Source organism: Salvelinus namaycush, chromosome 28 (assembly GCF_016432855.1).
Source record: "Salvelinus namaycush isolate Seneca chromosome 28, SaNama_1.0, whole genome shotgun sequence".
NCBI classification, from domain to species: domain Eukaryota; kingdom Metazoa; phylum Chordata; class Actinopteri; order Salmoniformes; family Salmonidae; genus Salvelinus; species Salvelinus namaycush.
Genome location: NC_052334.1, coordinates 10,430,279 through 10,452,079, shown reverse-complemented (window position 1 = coordinate 10,452,079; position 21,801 = coordinate 10,430,279). Strand labels below are relative to the sequence as shown.

The window sequence follows — 21,801 nt, the reverse complement described above, 5'->3', positions numbered from 1 at the left end:
CAATGCAACACATTACTGAGTACCACTCTCCATATTTTCAAGCATACTGGTGGCTGCATCATGTTATCGGTATGCTTGTAATTGTTAAGAACTGGGGAGTTTTTCAGGATCAAAAGAAACAGAATGGAGCTAAACACAACCAAAATCCTAGAGAAAAACCTGGTTCAGTCTGGTTTCTACCAGACACTGTGAGATTAATTCATCTTTCAGTTTTGACTTAAATCTGCTTAAAAATCTATGGCAAGACTTGAAAATGTTTGTCTAGCAATAATCTACAACCAATTTGACAGAGCTTGTAGAATTGTTTTGATAATAATGGGCAGATATTGTACAATGTGTTGTACAGGTGTGCAAAGCTCTTAGAGACTTTTCTTTTTAATCTTTTAATTTTATTTAACCTTTATTTAAATTAGGCAAGTCAGCTAAGAACAAATTCTTATTTACAATGATGGCCTACCCCGGCCAAACCCGCCGCCCTATGGGACTCCCAATCACTGCCGACTTACCCAGAAAGACTCAGAACTGTATCGCTGCCAAAGGTGAATCAAACATGTATTGACTCAGGAGTGTGAATACTTATGTAAATTAGATATTTTCTGTATTTCATTTTCGACAAATTTGCTAACATTTCTAAAAACATGTTTCACTTTGTCATTATAGGGTATTGTGTGTAAATGGGTGAGGAAAAAAATTGCTCTCACATTCACAGGCTGTAACACAACAAAATGTGGAATAAGTCAAGCAATATGAATAATTTATTGAACTGTATGTGGTTGTCCCACCTAGCTATTTTAAGATGAATGCACTAACTGTAAGTTGTTCTGTCTAAGAGTGTCTGCTAAATGATAAAATTATTTTTGAGCTTTTAACATTCAATTGCCAAAACATTTAAAATATTCCATTGTCTTTGTAAGGTTCACATTCGGTAGAAATTACTATGAAATAATAAAATACTGCAGTTGCGTATATTACTTTTTAAAATGATTTAATTATGTTTCCCTCCTTAAAGTCATCATCTCATCTCTGCTCAGGCAGTAACAGCCAGCCAGACAACATTATCTCTGTTCTCCCATACTGTACTGTCTTCAGGCATCCTATTTAGCAAGACTAGCCTGCCTAAGTATGCTGCAGAGCTGTCTGACAAAATAATTTTACTAGTTCTTCAAAGTAGATATGGTAGACTTTCACAAACGGTCTCTATCCCTCTCTCTCGTCCTTGTGTTGTGTACATTCCTCTCTCATTCAGTCTATGCAGTCTATGTGTATCTAACTTAACATAGCAGGCGTAAAACTGTATCCATCTCTGTCCGAGCTGGAAAGAACAGGCCAAAGAAAGAACAGGCACATTGGATTATGGTCACTGGCTGCCTGTGAGTTTTAGAATTCATTTTAAGATTCTTCTATTGGTTTTTAAATCAATCCACGATGGTGCACCCCAATACATGTCAGACATGCTTTTAAGTCATGTACCCAGTAGGTCCCTCAGGTCCTCTGGCCTTTTAACTATCCCAAAGTCTAGGACCAAGAGTCATGGAGAGGCAGCCTTTAGTTATTATGCCCCCAGCCTCTGGAATAGTCTGCCAGAGAACCTGAGGGGGGCTGAAACTGTTGACATATTTAAAACACCTTTTTAGCTCTGCTTTTCCTCAGGGTGCTTTTTAGTCCTTTACTTTTTATTGTTGCTGTTTTTTTATCCTCATGTTTGTTGTATAGTAAATATTTCAGCTTTAATTTTTATTGTTAAAGAATAAAATCCTGTGAAGCACATTGCGTCGCATTCCATGTCTGAAATGTGCTGTATAAACAAGGCTTGATTTGATTTGATGATTGTAGTTAATCACCATATTTCTGCGCTGAACTAAATTGAATATTTGCTTCATGAAAACTAGAACTCTCTTCAGCCCAGCGTCCCACATGCTTCTTAACTTGGTTTCTCTTGTGAATTATTTGATTTCTCTCTAGAGAAACGGCGCAATGGGAAAATGGTTAATCGCTCAGCACTAGAGGTAGAGTTCTGTTACAGAAAAGCATTGAGTAAAACTGGGATTGGAATTTCAGTTTACTTCCTGAATTAACTGGATTTAAATGAAATAGAGCCCACCAGTCCTGACTGGTACAACCTTAAACTTCTCACTCACCTGATGTCTAGTCCAGGGCGTGCCTGTACCAAGATCCGCACCTCCAGTTCTTCTGTGCCCTGCAACGACAAACAGAGCGGTTAATGAAGAAGATACAGTACATTCCGTACTATTGTCAGGAAGAGGTTTGTGGCAGATGAAGTCTACATGTACAATACAGAAAGGCTGTCTGTTTGTGGAGAGGAGATACTGGAGACAGAGGAGAAAGATAATTGTGAAACAGAGAGGCGAGAGACATATTGTATGTTATTGTAATGTATTTGTATAGTATATTCCATGCGGATAAAGTTCATTGAAATAAATTGAGAGGGGGTCAGGAAGTTGCCACAGGAGATGGGAGAGGGGGAGTGCTGGTTGACTCACGTCTTCAGAGAGAGAGAGAGAGAGAGAGGGAAGAAGAAGGAAAGAAGGGAGAAGTTGGGTGTTGACTCACGTCGTCAGACTCTCGAAGCAGCTCTGTGTCCTCCACCTGCACCACAGCATCTGCCCCACAGGGGATAGGAGCCCCTGTTGTCACCCTCATCACCTGGCCCGGCATCACTGTGTGGGTCGGCTACAGAGTCACACATGCAGGTTGGACATTATAAAGGTGTTAAACATGCTTATAACACATCTATCAAGGCATTTTAACTGCATCATAACTACCGGCATGAAGTAGTGTTATCAACATTTCAATTGGGAAGTTGAATTATCAGAAATCGACTATATACAATTTTCACAAGATAAACTTTTGAACATGAGCGTCAATAGTGGAATCTGTGTGTCCACTGTGGAGGCAGTGTGTCCACTGTGGAGGCTGTGTGTCCACTGTGGAGGCTGTGTGTCCATAGTGGAGGCTGTGTGTCCATAGTGGAGGCTGTGTGTCCATAGTGGAGGCAGTGTGTCCATTGTGGAGGCTGTGTGTCCATAGCGGAGGCAGTGTGTCCATAGCGGAGGCAGTGTGTCCATAGTGGAGGCAGTGTGTCCACGGTGGAGGCTGTGTGTCCACTGTGGAGGCTGTGTGTCCATTGCGGAGGCTGTGTGTCCATAGCGGAGGCTGTGTGTCCATAGCGGAGGCTGTGTGTCCATAGCGGAGGCTGTGTGTCCATAGTGGAGGCTGTGTGTCCATAGTGGAGGCTGTGTGTCCATAGTGGAGGCTGTGTGTCCATAGTGGAGGCTGTGTGTCCATAGTGGAGGCTGTGTGTCCATAGTGGAGGCTGTGTGTCCATAGTGGAGGCTGTGTGCCCATAGTGGAGGCTGTGTGTCCATAGTGGAGGCTGGGTGTCCATAGTGGAGGCTGTGTGAGAATTCTAAAATGTACTATTTAAATGTATTATTATGGATTTAATCCAGAAAGCAGAGTGGAGTGTTGTAGAGAGTCTAATGTAGAGAGCGAGACAGGGTCTGTGTAGAGTAGAGAGAGACAGGGTCTGTGTAGAGTAGAGAGAGACAGGGTCTGTGTAGAGTGGAGAGAGACAGGGTCTGTGTAGAGTAGAGAGACAGGGTCTGTGTAGAGTAGAGAGAGACAGGGTCTGTTTAGAGTAGAGAGAGACAGGGTCTGTGTAGAGTAGAGAGAGAGACAGGGTCTGTTTAGAGTAGAGAGAGAGACAGGGTCTGTGTAGAGTAGAGAGAGAGACAGGGTCTGTGTAGAGTAGAGAGAGAGACAGGGTCTGTGTAGAGTAGAGAGAGAGAGACAGGGTCTGTGTTGAGTAGAGAGAGAGACAGGGTCTGTGTAGAGTAGAGAGAGAGACAGGGTCTGTGTAGAGTAGAGAGAGACAGGGTCTTTGTAGAGTAGAGAGAGAGACAGGGTCTGTGTAGAGCAGAGAGAGAGACAGGGTCTGTGTAGAGCAGAGAGAGAGACAGGGTCTGTGTAGAGTAGAGAGACAGGGTCTGTGTAGAGCAGAGAGAGAGACAGGGTCTGTGTAGAGTAGAGAGACAGGGTCTGTGTAGAGTAAAGAGAGAGAGAGACATGGTCTGTGTGGAGTAAAGAGAGAGAGAGACATGGTCTGTGTGGAGTAGAGAGAGAGACAGGGTCTGTATAGAGTAGAGAGAGAGAGACAGGGTCTGTGTAGAGTAGAGAGAGACAGGGTCTGTATAGAGTAGAGAGAGAGACAGGGTCTGTGTAGAGCAGAGAGAGAGACAGGGTCTGTATAGAGTAGAGAGAGAGAGACAGGGTCTGTGTAGAGTAGAGAGAGACAGGGTCTGTATAGAGTAGAGAGAGACAGGGTCTGTGTTGAGTAGAGAGAGAGACAGGGTCTGTGTTGAGTAGAGAGAGAGACAGGGTATGTGTAGAGTAAAGAGAGAGACAGGGTCTGTGTAGAGTAGAGAGAGAGACAGGGTCTGTGTAGAGTAGAGAGAGAGACAGGGTCTGTTTAGAGTAGAGAGAGAGAGACAGGGTCTGTATAGAGTAGAGAGAGACAGGGTCTGTGTTGAGTAGAGAGAGAGACAGGGTCTGTGTTGAGTAGAGAGAGAGACAGGGTCTGTGTAGAGTAAAGAGAGAGACAGGGTCTGTGTAGAGTAGAGAGAGAGACAGGGTCTGTGTAGAGTAGAGAGAGAGACAGGGTCTGTGTAGAGTAGAGAGAGAGACAGGGTCTGTGTAGAGTAGAGAGAGACAGGGTCTGTGTAGAGTAGAGAGAGAGAGACAGGGTCTGTGTAGAGTAGAGAGAGACAGGGTCTGTGTAGAGTAGAGAGAGAGACAGGGTCTGTGTAGAGTAGAGAGAGAGACAGGGTCTGTGTAGAGTAGAGAGAGAGACAGGGTCTGTGTAGAGTAGAGAGAGAGAGACAGGGTCTGTGTAGAGTAGAGAGAGACAGGGTCTGTGTAGAGTAGAGAGAGAGACAGGGTCTGTGTAGAGCAGAGAGAGAGACAGGGTCTGTATAGAGTAGAGAGAGAGAGACAGGGTCTGTGTAGAGTAGAGAGAGACAGGGTCTGTATAGAGTAGAGAGAGAGACAGGGCCTGTGTAGAGCAGAGAGAGAGACAGGGTCTGTATAGAGTAGAGAGAGAGAGACAGGGTCTGTGTAGAGTAGAGAGAGAGACAGGGTCTGTTTAGAGTAGAGAGAGAGACAGGGTCTGTGTAGAGTAGAGAGAGAGACAGGGTCTGTGTAGAGTAGAGAGAGAGACAGGGTCTGTGTAGAGTAGAGAGAGAGAGACAGGGTCTGTGTTGAGTAGAGAGAGAGACAGGGTCTGTGTAGAGTAGAGAGAGAGAGACAGGGTCTGTGTAGAGTAGAGAGAGACAGGGTCTTTGTAGAGTAGAGAGAGAGACAGGGTCTGTGTAGAGCAGAGAGAGAGACAGGGTCTGTGTAGAGCAGAGAGAGAGACAGGGTCTGTGTAGAGTAGAGAGACAGGGTCTGTGTAGAGCAGAGAGAGAGACAGGGTCTGTGTAGAGCAGAGAGAGAGACAGGGTCTGTGTAGAGTAGAGAGACAGGGTCTGTGTAGAGCAGAGAGAGAGACAGGGTCTGTGTAGAGTAAAGAGAGAGAGAGACATGGTCTGTGTGGAGTAGAGAGAGAGACAGGGTCTGTATAGAGTAGAGAGAGAGAGACAGGGTCTGTGTAGAGTAGAGAGAGACAGGGTCTGTATAGAGTAGAGAGAGAGACAGGGTCTGTGTAGAGCAGAGAGAGAGACAGGGTCTGTATAGAGTAGAGAGAGAGAGACAGGGTCTGTGTAGAGTAGAGAGAGACAGGGTCTGTATAGAGTAGAGAGAGACAGGGTCTGTGTTGAGTAGAGAGAGAGACAGGGTCTGTGTTGAGTAGAGAGAGAGACAGGGTCTGTGTAGAGTAAAGAGAGAGACAGGGTCTGTGTAGAGTAGAGAGAGAGACAGGGTCTGTGTAGAGTAGAGAGAGAGACAGGGTCTGTTTAGAGTAGAGAGAGAGAGACAGGGTCTGTATAGAGTAGAGAGAGACAGGGTCTGTGTTGAGTAGAGAGAGAGACAGGGTCTGTGTTGAGTAGAGAGAGACAGGGTCTGTGTAGAGTAAAGAGAGAGACAGGGTCTGTGTAGAGTAGAGAGAGAGACAGGGTCTGTGTAGAGTAGAGAGAGAGACAGGGTCTGTGTAGAGTAGAGAGAGAGACAGGGTCTGTGTAGAGTAGAGAGAGACAGGGTCTGTGTAGAGTAGAGAGAGACAGGGTCTGTGTAGAGTAGAGAGAGACAGGGTCTGTGTAGAGTAGAGAGAGAGACGGGGTCTGTGTAGAGTAGAGAGAGAGACAGGGTCTGTGTAGAGTAGAGAGAGAGACAGGGTCTGTGTAGAGTAGAGAGAGAGACGGGGTCTCTGTGTAGAGGTAGAGAGAGAGACAGGGTCTCTGTGTAGAGGTAGAGAAAGAGACAGGGTCTGTCTCTGTGTAGAGGTAGAGAGAGAGACAGGGTCTGTCCCTGTGTAGAGGTAGAGAGAGAGACAGGGTCTGTCTCTGTGTAGAGGTAGAGAAAGAGACAGGGTCTGTCTCTGTGTAGAGGTAGAGAGAGAGACAGGGTCTGTCTCTGTGGATTATCTTGTAATCACAGTGAGCCAGTGACCTGTGTAACTCCACATGGCAGGATAGCCCATGGGAATACACTGAGACACACAGAGGGAGGGAGGGAGGGAGGGAGGGAGGGAGGGAGGGAGGGAGGGAGGGAGGGAGGGAGGGAGGGAGGGAGGGAGGGAGGGATACTCCAAAATACCAGGGCTCACAAACTGTAAGGAGCTCACCTGCTGTCCTGCCTGTGATTCCCCAATGATGAAGCGATCTCCAGGACCGTCGGCCGCTGAGAGGAACAGAGAGAGGGATGAGAAATAGAAGGAGAGAGAGAGGGATAGTGAGAGAAAGAGAGAGAGAGAGAACAGTAATGCCTCTATATCTGAAAACAAGCTGCAAGGGTCAAACTCACACAAAAACAAGCATGAAAAGTTTTTAATCTCTCAAACTACTGAACTCTAAACCCACTAGAACTGGCGTCTCACCTCGCACGGCGTAGCCATCTTTGACTGATGCAGGGAACGGAGGCAGGTTGTCTTTGGCATAGACGTCCTGAGCTAAGACTCGACCCATCCCATCTAGAGTAGGATAGAATAGGATAAAGGAGAGAAAGAGAAACAGAGAGAGGAGAAAAAAGGTTGTAATTTCACACATAGATTTTAGGGGTACACAAAATGTGATATGCATGCTGGTGGGATAAGCTGTGTCCCTCGGCGGTGTCCCTCGGCGGGGGAGGCAGAGTCCCTCGGCGGTGTCCCTCGGCGGGGGAGGCAGAGTCCCTCTATGTTTTGGTTAATGTGCGTGTGTGTGTGTGTTTGTGTGCGCAGTGCAGTGAGGATGGGACAGAGAAGTTATAACCATGCTGTCACAATCTGTTGACAACAGCACAGAGACAGATGATGGTAGGACAAGACAGTGTTGAGTAGCTGTTGTTGAATGTGAAGAGGACAAAAGCCAGTCACACAGAAAGGCCTACATCACATGAAACCTTTGCTATATGTGAGTGACAGAGAAAGGGGTGACACTAACTAGCTCTGACGCTAACGCAGAGGAGCTACTTATTACAGCCTCTCCTACACACACACACACAGGCAAGCAGAGACAAGCACCTCTAGGGAGAGAGTGGGGAGATCACTCTCAGCACATGAAAGGAGAACAAACAGAGCCAGGAATAACACAAAAAAAGAGAGAAAAAAGAGAGAGAGAGACAGAAAGAGAGAGAGAATGAGAGAAAGAAAGACAGAAAGAGAGAGAAAGACAGAAAGAGAGAGAGAAAGACAGAAAGAGAGAGAGAGAAAGACAGAAAGAGAGAGAGAGAAAGACAGAAAGAAAGAGAGAGAGAGAAAGACAGAAAGAGAGAGAGAGAAAGACAGAAAGAAAGAGAGAGAGAGAAAGACAGAAAGAAAGAGAGAGAGAAAGAAAGAAAGAGAGAGAAAGACAGAAAGAGAGAGAGAAAGAAAGAAAGAGAGAGAGAGAAAGAAAGAGAGAGAGAAAGACAGAAAGAGAGCAGAAAATGGAGAGCAATGAATAGAGAGAAAGAAAGAAAGATAGTGTGACAGTGTGTGTGTGTGTGTGTGTGTGTGTGTGTGTGTGTGTGTGTGTGTGTGTGTATGTGTTTTTGGGTTAACTATCCATGTGGGGACCAGAAGGATAGTAAAACAAGAACATTTCAGACAAGTGGGGACATTTTGCCGGTCAGGTTAGGGTTAGAATTAGGGTTAGGTATAAGGTATAAGGTTTTGAATGGGAATCAATCATTTGGTCCCCAAAAATATAGTAAAACAAACATGTGTGTGTGTGTGACACAGAGAGCAAGAGAGCGAGAGAAAGAGAGAGTGGGGGAGGGAGAGGGTGGGTGGGAGAAGAGATAATGAAGAGAGAGAACTAAAGATAGAGGGAGAGAAAGAGAGAAAGAGAGCAGGCTTCTCCTCTGTTGAAGGCTGATTAGAGCAGACTTAATGCTCTAAAATACCACATCTGATGAGCAGCTAAATATAGATCATCCCTTTTACACAAACAGATGAATAGAGAGGTATCTATGGAAACAGAGGAATACACAGATTATACCACAACAGACTCGCCACACCACCGCCAAACTGACTGAGAAGACATCCAAACTGCAGCTGGTTGATAACATCACACAAGTTCCCATGCAAAGCAAGACAACTGAACACACAGCAAAAAAACACACACACACACACACACACACACACACACACACACACACACACACACACACACACACACACACACACACACACACACACACACACACACACACACCTTTGCACAAAACAACGAGACATGTAGACATAGTAAGCCCTCAAAAATAGAAACACAATCTCTATTAGCTAAGAAAGACGTTCCATTAGCAACAAAAGACTCTCTATTAGCTAAGAAAGACTAATAGATAAGAAAGACTATTAGCCAAGAAAGACTATATTAGCTAAGAAAGACTAATAGATAAGAAAGACTATTAGCAAAGAAAGACTATATTAGCTAAGAAAGACTAATAGATAAGAAAGACTATTAGCCAAGAAAGACTATATTAGCTAAGAAAGACTCTCCATTGGCTAAGTCTATTAGCTAAGAAAGTATCTCTATTAGCTAAGAAAGACTATTAGCTAAAACTCTCTATTAGCTAAGAAAGACTATTAGCTAAGACTCTATTAAGTAAGGAAGAATCTCTATTAGCTAAGGAAGACTTTATTAGCTAAGGAAGAATCTATATTAGCTAAGAAAGACTCTCTATTAGCTAAGCAAGTCTCTGTATTAGCTAAGCAAGTCTCTGTATTAGCTAAGCAAGTCTCTGTATTAGCTAAGCAAGTCTCTGTATTAGCTAAGCAAGTCTCTGTATTAGCTAAGAAAGACTCTGTATTAGCTAAGAAAGACTCTGTATTAGCTAAGAAAGACTCTGTATTAGCTAAGAAAGACTCTGTATTAGCTAAGAAAGACTCTGCATTAGCTAAGAACGTCTATTAGCTAAGAAAGACTATTAGCCCACAAAAACTCTCTATTAGATAAAACTCTATTAGCTAAGAAAAATACTCTAATAGCTAATAAATACTCTAAGAAAGACTCTCTATTAGCTAAAGACTCTCTATTAGCTAAGAAACGACTATTAGCTAAGAAAGACTATTAGCTAAGAAAAGACTATTAGCTAAGAAAAGACTATTAGCTAAGAAAAAGGCTATTAGCTAAGAAAAAGACTATTAGCTAAGAAAAATACTATTTGATAAGAAAGACTCTCTATTAGCTAAGAAATACTCTCTATTAGCTAAGAAAGACTCTCCATTAGCTAAGAAAGACTATATTAGCTAAGAAAGACTTTATTAGCTAATAAATACTCTAACTAAGAAAGACTATTAGCTAAAACTCTCTATTAGCGAAGAAAGACTATTAGCTAAGACTCTATTAAGTAAGAAAGACTCTCTATTAGCTAAGGAAGACTTTATTAGCTAAGGAAGAATCTCTATTAGCTAAGAAAGACTCTCTATTAGCTAAGAAAGACTATATTAGCTAAGAAAGACTTTATTAGCTAATAAATACTCTAACTAAGAAATACTATTAGCTAAAACTCTCTATTAGCTAAGAAAGACTATTAGCTAAGACTCTATTAAGTAAGAAAGGCTCTCTATTAGCTAAGGAAGACTTTATTAGCTAAGGAAGAATCTCTATTAGCTAAGAAAGACTCTCTATTAGCTAAGAAAGTCTCTGTATTAGCTAAGAAAGTCTCTGTATTAGCTAAGACAGTCTCTGTATTAGCTAAGAAAGTCTCTGTATTAGCTAAGAAAGTCTCTGTATTAGCTAAGAACGTCTCTGTATTAGCTACAAAAGTATCTGTATTATCTAAGACTGCATTAGCTAAGAAAGACTCCATTAGCTAAGAAAGACTCTATTAGCTAAGAAAGACTCTATTAGCTAAGAAAGACTTTCATCACAACAATATTAGGAGCAACAAAGAGAGGGGCACCATAAAATACCCCCACTACACCCTCACCATTAGAAACTGGGTGGTTCGAGCCCTGAATACTGATTGGCTGACAGCCATGCTATATCAGACCATGACAAAATATTAATTTTTACTGCTCTAGTTACGTTGATTAGCAGTTTATAATAGCAATAAGGCACCTCAGGGCTTGCGATATATAGCCAATATACCACGCTTAACGGCTGTGTCCAGGCACTCCGTTGTGCGTAAGAACAACCCTTAGCCGTGCTATGTTGGCCATATTTAAAAAATATATATATTTTACCTTTATTTAACTAGGCAAGTCAGTTAAGAACAAATTCTTATTTTCAATGATGGCCTAGGAACAGTGGGTTAACTGCCTTGTTCAGGGGCAGAACGACAGATTTTTACCTTGTCGATCTAGCAACCTTTCAGTTCCTAGCCCAACGCTCTAACCACTAGGCTACCTGCCGCCCCTATACCACACCTCCTCGGGCCTAATTACTTAATTAGAGGACAGACAGATGCATGGTGTACACTGGCCCTGTTGAAGACAGACAGATGCATGGTGTACACTGGCACTGTGGAAGACAGACAGATGCATGGTGTACACTGGCACTGTTGAAGACAGACAGATGCATGGTGTACACTGACCCTGTTGAAGACAGACAGATGCATGGTGTACACTGGCCCTGTGGAAGACAGACAGATGCATGGTGTACACTGGCCCTGTTGAAGACAGACAGATGCATGGTGTACACTGGCCCTGTTGAAGACAGACAGATGCATGGTGTACACTGGCCCTGTTGAACAACCCAAAACACAAGCTTCTTTTGGACTTGTTTTATTCATCAGTATTCTTCAATATGTCACCATGAGACACAGTCCGTGTGTGTGTGTGTGTGTGTGTGTGTGTGTGTGTGTGTGTGTGTGTGAGAGAGAGAAAGAGACCTCGGATAGTTTTACAACCAACATAGTGATTCTTACAACACCATTCTGCTACACACACACAGCCTCCACCTTTTCAATTCAGTTTAAAATGTATAGCCAATCTCTTTCATCGCTCTACGGGCCCATCGATCTTTTAGGTGTTCATTTGAACGTTATATTAACCAGCAAGACAAAATAGCACTTTGCAAAGTAACCCGAGTCCACAACTTAACTGCCATCGGAAAGTGTGAACAGCATGTGACCAGCGGTGACAGTACACTATTGCCCATATTTACGTTGGGTTGGTCTCAGAGAGCGTATGGCTCATTGCGATGCACTAGCTCACTGTGTGAGTGATGCTCAACTGTATCCACACACCCTACACCCAACGTTTTCTTTCAGAGACCAGTTAAAGAGTGACAGAAAAGTTGGGAGAAACGGTTTTCAAAGGACAGTGGGTGGGACTCAAACTGCTAGACCACCCCAGGCGACATACAACAACTGTTGATCAGGGTCATACAGTAAGTCTACTGGTGAGGTCAAATTGTCACTTTGAAGACCTTTGGTTTCAAAAAAATGTATTTCACCTTTATTTAACCAGGTAAGCCAGTTGAGAACAAGTTCTCATTTACAACTGCGACCTGGCCGTTAAGTGAATTATTGTATTGTCACCTCCCTGAATGTGTTTTTTTGTTACGTTAGTGAGGTAAGTGTTCCTGTCACAAAGAGTGTTTGTTCCTTCCTGCCCCTTGCTCGCTCAAGCCTGATTGGTTGGCTGCCTCCCGTGTCGGACTGCGTCCCGGCGCCAGGCGGATGTGGCATAAGCAGATGACGGAGAAAGGAACATGACAACACAGGCAACGCTCCCAGAACTGGGTCACTCACACCTCTCATGGCCGACAGAGAGAAAGATAAAGAAAGTGAATGAGAGGGAGAGAGAGAGAAAGCGAGAACTATGTCTCTAAGCACCTGAAGTTGGCCTATGTGAAGTCAAAACCTGGACCCATCAATGTGAGGTCTAGGGGATTTGCCCAAAGGTTTGGATGGTTGGGAGGTGGTTAAGAGGTGTGTGCTGTTCAATAATCATTTACATAAATGTTTACATTACAAACTCCTTCTGAGTTCTTCTAACATGGTGCAGGAACTGGGCATGGACTGAACTGCTAAGGACATCAGGGTGAAACTTCCTCCATAAATGTAGAATACTAATGTAATATGAGGAGGAGCATAGTGGGTGGGTGTTGCTAGCAAATCAAAAGAGAACTATGGCGCTCTCCCAGAAGCTTGTCTGGGGCGTAAACCCGCCAATTCACACAAACAAAAAGGTGTAATGGGTTCGCACTCCCAAAAACTTTGCATAAAGGTTACTTCATTATTCCATTTTTGGGAATATTTTCACTGCATCTGGGATAGAATACACAGACATTTCAGCTTCAGAGCCTTCTTCAGTGTTCTTTTTAATTCAAAACAGCATTTGTAAAGAACAATGGATGAGCAGCCAGGGTGATGCTAGAAGCCAGGTCATGCAACAGATTCAATAGCAATGGACTAGTAACAGTAGCAGCCCATGGGCCAGGCCTGAGGTCTTCTATCGCCCCTTAGCGGTCAGGAGGTGAACTGACCAGGTGGAGTGAAGAGACAGGACACTGGAGCCCCTCCTGTGCCCCCTGGTTGTGTATCCCCAAGACACCCAACAGAGACCATGTCTGCCACGGCCTGGGCAGTGGGCAATCGGGGCAGGCAGTGGGGTGGTGTTGTTGTTTTTTTCACTGGGGCGGTGAAGTTATATAGTTTTTTTTCCAGTGGGGCGGTGTTTTATTCTCTCAATGGGTGGTGTTTCTTATCATTTTTTTCAGTGGGGTGGTGTTTTTTTGCATTTTTTTACAGTGGGGCGGTGTTTTTTTCTCTCAGTGGGGTGGTGTTGTTCTTTTTTTCAGTGGGGCAGTGTTTTTTTCTCTCAGTGGGGTGGTGTTGTTCTTTTTTTCAGTGGGGCAGTGTTGTTCTTTTTTTCAGTGGGGCAGTGTTGTTTTTTTTCAGTGGGGCAGTGTTGTTTTTTTTCAGTGGGGCAGTGTTGTTTTTTTTCAGTGGGGCAGTGTTGTTTTTTTTCAGTGGGGCAGTGTTGTTTTTTTTCAGTGGGGCAGTGTTGTTTTTTTTCAGTGGGGCAGTGTTGTTTTTTTTCAGTGGGGCAGTGTTGTTTTTTTTCAGTGGGGCAGTGTTGTTTTTTTCCAGTGGGGCAGTGTTGTTTTTTTTCAGTGGGGCAGTGTTCTTTTTTTCAGTGGGGCAGTGTTCTTTTTTTCAGTGGGGTGGTATTGTTTTTGTGTTTTGTTTTCAGTGGGGTGGTGTTGTTTTTGTGTTTTGTTTTCAGTGGGGTGGTATTGTTTTTGTGTTTTGTGTTTTGTTTTCAGTGGGGTGGGGTTGTTTTTGTGTTTTGTGTTTTGTTTTCAGTGGGGTGGTGTTGTTTTTGTGTTTTGTGTTTTGTTTTCAGTGGGGTGGTGTTGTTTTTGTGTTTTGTGTTTTGTTTTCAGTGGGGTGGTGTTGTTTTTGTGTTTTGTTTTCAGTGGGGTGGTGTTGTTTTTGTGTTTTGTGTTTTGTTTTCAGTGGGGTGTTGTTGTTTTTGTGTTTTGTGTTTTGTTTTCAGTGGGGTGGTATTGTTTTTGTGTTTTGTGTTTTGTTTTCAGTGGGGTGGGGTTGTTTTTGTGTTTTGTGTTTTGTTTTCAGTAGGGTGGTATTGTTTTTGTGTTTTGTTTTCAGTGGGGTGGTATTGTTTTTGTGTTTTGTGTTTTGTTTTCAGTGGGGTGGTGTTGTTTTTGTGTTTTGTGTTTTGTTTTCAGTGGGGTGGGGTTGTTTTTGTGTTTTGTTTTTTCAGTGGGGTGGTGTTGTTTTTGTGTTTTGTGTTTTGTTTTCAGTGGGGTGGGGTTGTTTTTGTGTTTTGTTTTCAGTGGGGTGGTGTTGTTTTTGTGTTTTGTGTTTGGTTTTCAGTGGGGTGGTGTTGTTTTTGTGTTTTGTTTTCAGTGGGGTGGTGTTGTTTTTGTGTTTTGTGTTTTGTTTTCAGTGGGGTGGGGTTGTTTTTGTGTTTTGTTTTTTCAGTGGGGTGGTGTTGTTTTTGTGTTTTGTGTTTTGTTTTCAGTGGGGTGGGGTTGTTTTTGTGTTTTGTTTTCAGTGGGGTGGTGTTGTTTTTGTGTTTTGTGTTTGGTTTTCAGTGGGGTGGTGTTGTTTTTGTGTTTTGTTTTCAGTGGGGTGGTATTGTTTTTGTGTTTTGTGTTTTGTTTTCAGTGGGGTGTTGTTGTTTTTGTGTTTTGTGTTTTGTTTTCAGTGGGGTGGGGTTGTTTTTGTGTTTTGTGTTTTGTTTTCAGTGGGGTGGGGTTGTTTTTGTGTTTTGTGTTTTGTTTTCAGTGGGGTGGGGTTGTTTTTGTGTTTTGTTTTCAGTGGGGTGTTGTTGTTTTTGTGTTTTGTGTTTTGTTTTCAGTGGGGTGGTATTGTTTTTGTGTTTTGTGTTTTGTTTTCAGTGGGGTGGGGTTGTTTTTGTGTTTTGTGTTTTGTTTTCAGTGGGGTGGGGTTGTTTTTGTGTTTTGTTTTCAGTGGGGTGGTGGTGTTTTTTTGCTTTGTTTTCAGTAGGGTGGTGGTGTCGAGTTGGAGAGGAGGGAGGCATGGCATCACCCATGACGTCACCAATGACATCACTGACCTGTGTGATGCCAGGGTGGCAGGGAGGAGGCATTAACATGATTGGCACCCAGGACCCCAGCCAAGCCCCCGGCTCTCCTCTCCTACTTTGGCGCTCCTCTTGTGGCTGTGGCAGAGATAAAGTAAGGGGGCTTTTTACAGTCCGCGCCACTCAGGGGCCAAACGGGCTTAACGGAGTCTGCTCCACCGAGGTCTGCCGGGGGCTACGCAGGTTATGGTCTGTTGTTGTTGATTATACACATTCTACATTTCCTCAACCACCCCCAATACAGTGCCTTTGGAAAGTATTCAGACCCTTTGACTTTTTCCACTTTTTGTTACTTTACAGCCATATTCTAAAATTGACTAAATTGTTTTTTTTCCCTCATCAATCATACAATACCCCATAATGACAAAGCAAAAACAGGTTTTTAGAAACATAGCTAATTTATAAAACATAAAAAACTGAAATATAACATTTACATAAGTATTCATACCCTTTACTCAAGTACTTTGTTGAAGCACCTTTGACAGCATCGAGTCTTCTTGAGAACGACGCTACAAGCTTGGCACACCTGTGTTTGGAGAGTTTCTCCCATTCTTCTCTGCAGATCCTCTCAAGCTCTGTGAGGTTGGATGGGGAGCGTTGCCGCACAGCTATTTTCAGGTCTCTCCAGAGATGTTCGATCGGGTTCAAGTCCAGGTTCTGGCTGGGCCTCTCAAGGATATTCAGAGACTTGTCCTGAAGCCACGCCTGCGTTGTCTAGGCTGTGTGCTTAGGGTCGTTGTCCTGTTGGAAGGTGAACCTTCGCCCCAGTCTGAGGTCCTGAGCACTCTGGAGGAGGTTTTCATCAAGGCTCTCTCTGTACATTGCTCCTTTCATCTTTCCCTCGATCCTGACTAGTCTCCCAGTTCATGCTGCTGAAAAACATCCCCACAGCATGATGCTGCCACCACCATGCTTCACCATAGGGATGGTGCCAGGTCTCTACCAGATGTGACGTTTAGCATCCAGGCCAAAGAGTTCAATCTTGATTTCATCAGACCAGAGGGTCTTTAGGTGCCTTTTGGCAAACTCCAAGCGGGCTGTCATTTACTGAGGAGTGGCTTCTGTCTGGCCACTCTACCATAAAGACCTGGTTGGTGGAGTGCTGCAGTGATGGTTGTCCTTCTGGAAGGTTCTCCCATCTCCAAAGAGGAACTCTAGAGCTCTGTCAGAGTGACCATCAGGTTCTTGGTCACCTCCCTGACCAAGGGGCTTCTCCCCCGATTGCTCAGTTTGGCCGGGTGGCCAGCTCTAGGAAGAGTCTTGGTGGTTCCAAACTTCTTAAATTTAAGAATAACAGAGGCCACTGTGTTCTTGGGGACCTCCAACGCTGCAGAAATGTTTTGGCACCCTTCCCCAGATCTGTGCCTCGACACAATTCTGTCTCGGAGCTCTACAGACAATTCCTTCAACCTCATGGCTTGGTCTTTGATCTGACATGCACTGTCAACTGTGAGACCTTATATAGACAGGTGTGTGCCCTTTCAAATCATGTCCAATCAATTGGATTTACCACAGGTGGACTCCAATCAAGTTGTAGAAACATCTCAAGGATGACCAATGGAAACAAGATGCACCTGAACTCAATTTTGAGTCTCATAGCAAAGGGTCTGAATAATTATGTAAATAAGGTATCTGCTTTTTATTTTTAATACATTTGCGTTTGTCATTTTGGGGTATTGTGTGTAGATTGCTGAGATGATTTATTTATTTAATACAATTTAGAATAAGGCTGTAACTCAACAAAATGTGGAAAAAGTCAAGGGGTCTGAATACTTTCCGAAGGCACAAGCCAGCCATACTGTAGCACTGTACACCCCCTTCCATTGACACAGAACAGAACACATAGACACAGGACAGAACACATAGACACAGGACAGAACACATAGACACAGAACAGAAGCCACAGACACATAGACACAGAACAGAACACATAGACACAGAACAGAACACATAGATACAGAACAGAACACATAGACACAGGACAGAACACATAGACACAGGACAGAACACATAGACACAGGACAGAACACATAGACACAGAACAGAAGCCACAGACACATAGACACAGAACAGAACACATAGACACAGAACAGAAGCCACAGACACAGAACAGAAGCCACAGACACAGAACAGAAGCCATAAATATACCCAACAGTAACACACTGGAGGCAGCAAGGGGAATTTGGCCATGATAGTCATTCAATATGCAAAGGACAAGACACTGCTCTCAGTCAGTGTTGGCAGAGAAAAGAACAAGATGGATGGAGACAGAAATACATTATGGACCTGGTTATCATTCTGGACTTATGTATGGGTGATAATGTTCCCTCTTCTAGAGAGCCATGATACTGTTATGTATGATAATGTTCCCTATTCTAGAGAGCCATGATAATGTTATGTATGATAATGTTCCCTATTCTAGAGAGCCATGATACTGTTATGTATGATAATGTTCCCTATTCTAGAGAGCCATGATCATGTTATGTATGATAATGTTCCCTCTTCTAGAGAGCCATGATAATGTTATGTATGATAATGTTCCCTATTCTAGAGAGCCATGATACTGTTATGTATGATAATGTTCCCTATTCTAGAGAGCCATGATAATGTTATGTATGATAATGGTCCCTATTCTAGAGAACCATGATAATGTTATGTATGATAATGTTCCCTATTCTAGAGAGCCATGATAATATTATGTATGATAATGTTCCCTCTTCTAGAGAGCCATGATACTGTTATGTATGATAATGTTCCCTATTCTAGAGAGCCATGATAATGTTATGTATGATAATGTTCCCTATTCTAGAGAGCCATGATACTGTTATGTATGATAATGTTCCCTATTCTAGAGAGCCATGATCATGTTATGTATGATAATGTTCCCTCTTCTAGAGAGCCATGATAATGTTATGTATGATAATGTTCCCTATTCTAGAGAGCCATGATACTGTTATGTATGATAATGTTCCCTATTCTAGAGAGCCATGATAATGTTAAGTATGATAATGGTCCCTATTCTAGAGAGCCATGATAATGTTATGTATGATAATGTTCCCTATTCTAGAGAGCCATGATAATATTATGTATGATAATGTTCCCTCTTCTAGAGAGCCATGATACTGTTATGTATGATAATGTTCCCTATTCTAGAGAGCCATGATAATGTTATGTATGATAATGTTCCCTATTCTAGAGAGCCATGATAATGTTATGTATGATAATGTTCCCTATTCTAGAGAGCCATGATAATATTATGTATGATAATGTTCCCTCTTCTAGAGAGCCATGATACTGTTATGTATGATAATGTTCCCTCTTCTAGAAAGCCATGATAATGTTATGTATGATAATGTTCCCTCTTCTAGAGAGCCATGATAATGTTATGTATGATAATGTTCCCTCTTCTAGAGAGCCATGATAATGTTATGTATGATACTGTTCCCTCTTCTAGAGAGCCATGATCATGTTATGTATGATAATGTTCCCTCTTCTAGAAAGCAATTTTTTTTAAATTGAACCTTTATTAAACTAGGCAAGTCAGTTAAGAACACATTCTTATTTACACTGACGGCCTAAGAACAGTGGGTTAACTGCCTTGTTCAGGGGCAGAACGACAGATTTCTTCCTTGTCAGCTCGGGATTTGATCTAGCAACCTTTTGGTTACTAGTCCAATGCTCTAACCACTAGGCTAATGCTATCTGAAGCTAGTTTACAGTCTGGGTCTGGGGGACTCCCTTGCCCAAAGGTTTGGATGGTTCGGTGGTGTGTGCTGTTAATTGGCTAGCTACGCAACAATCAAGAGTCGTGTGCAATCAATAAACAATCATCAAGCCAACAAGAGATGAAAACAGGCAGGTAGGCGGGGACTCAGACAGACCGATAGACAGGGTGGAATGGAGAGCATCTGGGTCAGGTGGAACAGCTGTAGGAACAGAAACATCATGGGCTCACCACGCATATGAGACAGACAGACAGTACTACAGACAGACAGACAGCACTACAGACTGATAGACAGACAGACAGACAGACAGACAGACAGACAGACAGACAGACAGACAGACAGACAGACAGACAGACAGACAGACAGACAGACAGACAGACAGACAGACAGACAGACAGAACTACAGACTGATAGACAGACATACAGACTGATAGACAGACAGACAGACAGACAGACAGACAGACAGACAGACAGACAGACAGACAGACAGACAGACAGACAGACAGTACGACAGACAGACAGACAGACAGACAGACAGACAGACAGACAGACAGACAGACAGACAGACAGTACTACAGACAGTACTACAGACAGTACTACAGACAGACAGACAGACAGACAGACAGACAGACAGACAGACAGACAGACAGACAGACAGACAGACAGACAGTACTACAGACAGTACTACAGACAGTACTACAGACAGTACTACAGACAGACAGACAGTACTACAGACAGTACTACAGACAGACAGACAGACAGTACTACAGACAGACAGACAGACAGACAGACAGACAGACAGACAGACAGACAGACAGACAGACAGACAGACAGTACTACAGACAGTACTACAGACAGTACTACAGACAGTACTACAGACTGATAGACAGACTGATAGACAGACATACAGAACTTCAGACTTATAGACAGACATACAGACAGACACACAGTACTACAGACAGAGACAGACAGACAGTACTACAGACAGTACTACAGACAGTACTACAGACTGATAGACAGACATACAGAACTTCAGACTTATAGACAGACATACAGACAGACACACAGTACTACAGACAGAGACAGACAAACAGTACTACAAACAGACAGACAGACAGACAGTACTACAGACATACAGACATACAGTACTACAGACAGAGAGACAGACAGTGCTACAGACAGTACTACAGACAGAGTACTACAGACAGTAGTGAACTACAGACAGTAGTGAAGGCCCAGTGTGCAGTATGACTGATGTTAGGGGTTGAAAGGAAGGCGTGTCCAGTGACGCGGGTATGACTGAGCTTTCTGTCCGTCTGTTTGTCTGTCTGCCTGTCCCTCCGTCTGTCTGTCAGTCAGTCTATCTTTCTGACCCACCTCTGTAGTTGATGATCTCAGTGCCGGTCCTCCGTTCTTTTCTCCATTTAGATGCCGTGTGTCCTCCGTTCTTTTCTCCATTTAGATGCCGTGTGTCCTCCGTTCTTTCTCCATTTAGATGCCGTGTGTCCTCCGTTCTTTTCCCATTTAGATGCCGTGTGTCCCTCCGTTCTTTTCTCCATTTAGATGCCGTGTGTCCTCCGTCTCTTTTCTCCATTTAGATGCCGTGTGTCCCTCCGTTCTTTTCTCCATTAGATGCCGTGTGTCCTCCGTTCTTTTCTCCATTTAGATGCGTGTGTCCTCCGTTCTTTTCTCCATTAGATGCCGTGTGTCCTCCGTTCTTTTCTCCATTTAGATGCCGTGTGTCCTCCGTTCTTTTCTCCATTTAGATGCCGTGTGTCCTCCGTTCTTTTCTCCATTTAGATGCCGTGTGTCCTCCGTTCTTTTCTCCTTTAGATGCCGTGTGTCCTCCGTTCTTTTCTCCATTTAATGCCGTGTGTCCTCCGTTCTTTTCTCCATTTAGTTGCCGTGTGTCCTCCGTTCTTTTCTCCATTTAGATGCCGTGTGTCCTCCGTTCTTTTCTCATTTAGATGCCGTGTGTCCTCCGTTCTTTTCTCCATTTAGATCCGTGTGTCCTCCGTCCTTTCTCCATTTAGATGCCGTGTGTCCTCCGTTCTTTTCTCCATTTAGATGCCGTGTGTCCTCCGTTCTTTTCTCCATTTAGATGCCGTGTGTCCTCCGTTCTTTTCTCCATTTAATGCCGTGTGTCCTCCGTTCTTTTCTCCATTTAGATGCCGTGTGTCCTCCGTTCTTTTCTCCATTTAGATGCCGTGTGTCCTCCGTTCTTTTCTCCATTTAGATGCCGTGTGTCCTCCGTTCTTTTCTCCATTTAGATGCGTGTTTCCCCGTTCTTTCTCCTTTAGATGCCGTGTGTCCTCCGTTCTTTTCTCCATTTAGATGCCGTGTGTCCTCCGTTCTTTTCTCCATTTAGATGCCGTGTGTCCTCCGTTCTTTTCTCCATTTAGATGCCGTGTGTCCTCCGTTCTTTTCTCCATTTAGATGCCGTGTAATCCTGTTTCTGACTGTGTTGGTGTGTCAGTAGTGCTGGTCCTTTTTGATTTGTGGTTGGTTAGTTGGTTGTTTGATCTTGGTCATACTGTATGTACTGCAGTAGAGAGGATCTCATACTGTCTGTTGCACCAGACCCTAGCTAGCCCATGTGCCACTGTCCCCCTAGGCCAGGGGCTTGGGTGTCAGAGGTTCCAGCTAGGGGTTCCTACATACTTTGGGGCGGCAAGTAGCCTAGTGGTTAGAGCGTTGGACTAGTAACCGAAAGGTTGCTAGATCGAATCCCTGAGCTGACAAGGTAAAAAAATATGTTGTTCTTCCTCTGAACAAGGCAGTTAACCCACTGTTCCTAGGCCATCATTGAAAATAAGAATTTGTTCTTAACTGACTTGCCTAGTTTAATAAAGGTAAATAAATAAATAATACTGCAGTGTTATATGCACCTGGGGGGACAGTGGCATATGGATTAGGACA

At 43.6% G+C, this 21,801-nt stretch overlaps 1 protein-coding gene across 1 annotated transcript in view; it reads right to left on the bottom strand.

The window, feature by feature from the left end:
- LOC120023464 (gephyrin-like) overlaps positions 1 to 20,279 on the bottom strand; it is a 31,803-nt gene extending 11,524 nt beyond the window's left edge. Inside the window, exons 1-5 of the mRNA XM_038967483.1 lie at positions 20,260 to 20,279; positions 7,049 to 7,141; positions 6,797 to 6,852; positions 2,572 to 2,691; positions 2,139 to 2,197 (exon numbers count right to left, since the gene is read on the bottom strand). Coding sequence (XP_038823411.1) covers positions 2,139 to 2,197; positions 2,572 to 2,691; positions 6,797 to 6,852; positions 7,049 to 7,136 — 323 coding nt within the window. The 5' untranslated portion in view covers positions 7,137 to 7,141; positions 20,260 to 20,279. The remainder of the gene's footprint in view (positions 1 to 2,138; positions 2,198 to 2,571; positions 2,692 to 6,796; positions 6,853 to 7,048; positions 7,142 to 20,259) is intronic.
- Positions 20,280 to 21,801: the final 1,522 nt, after the last annotated feature.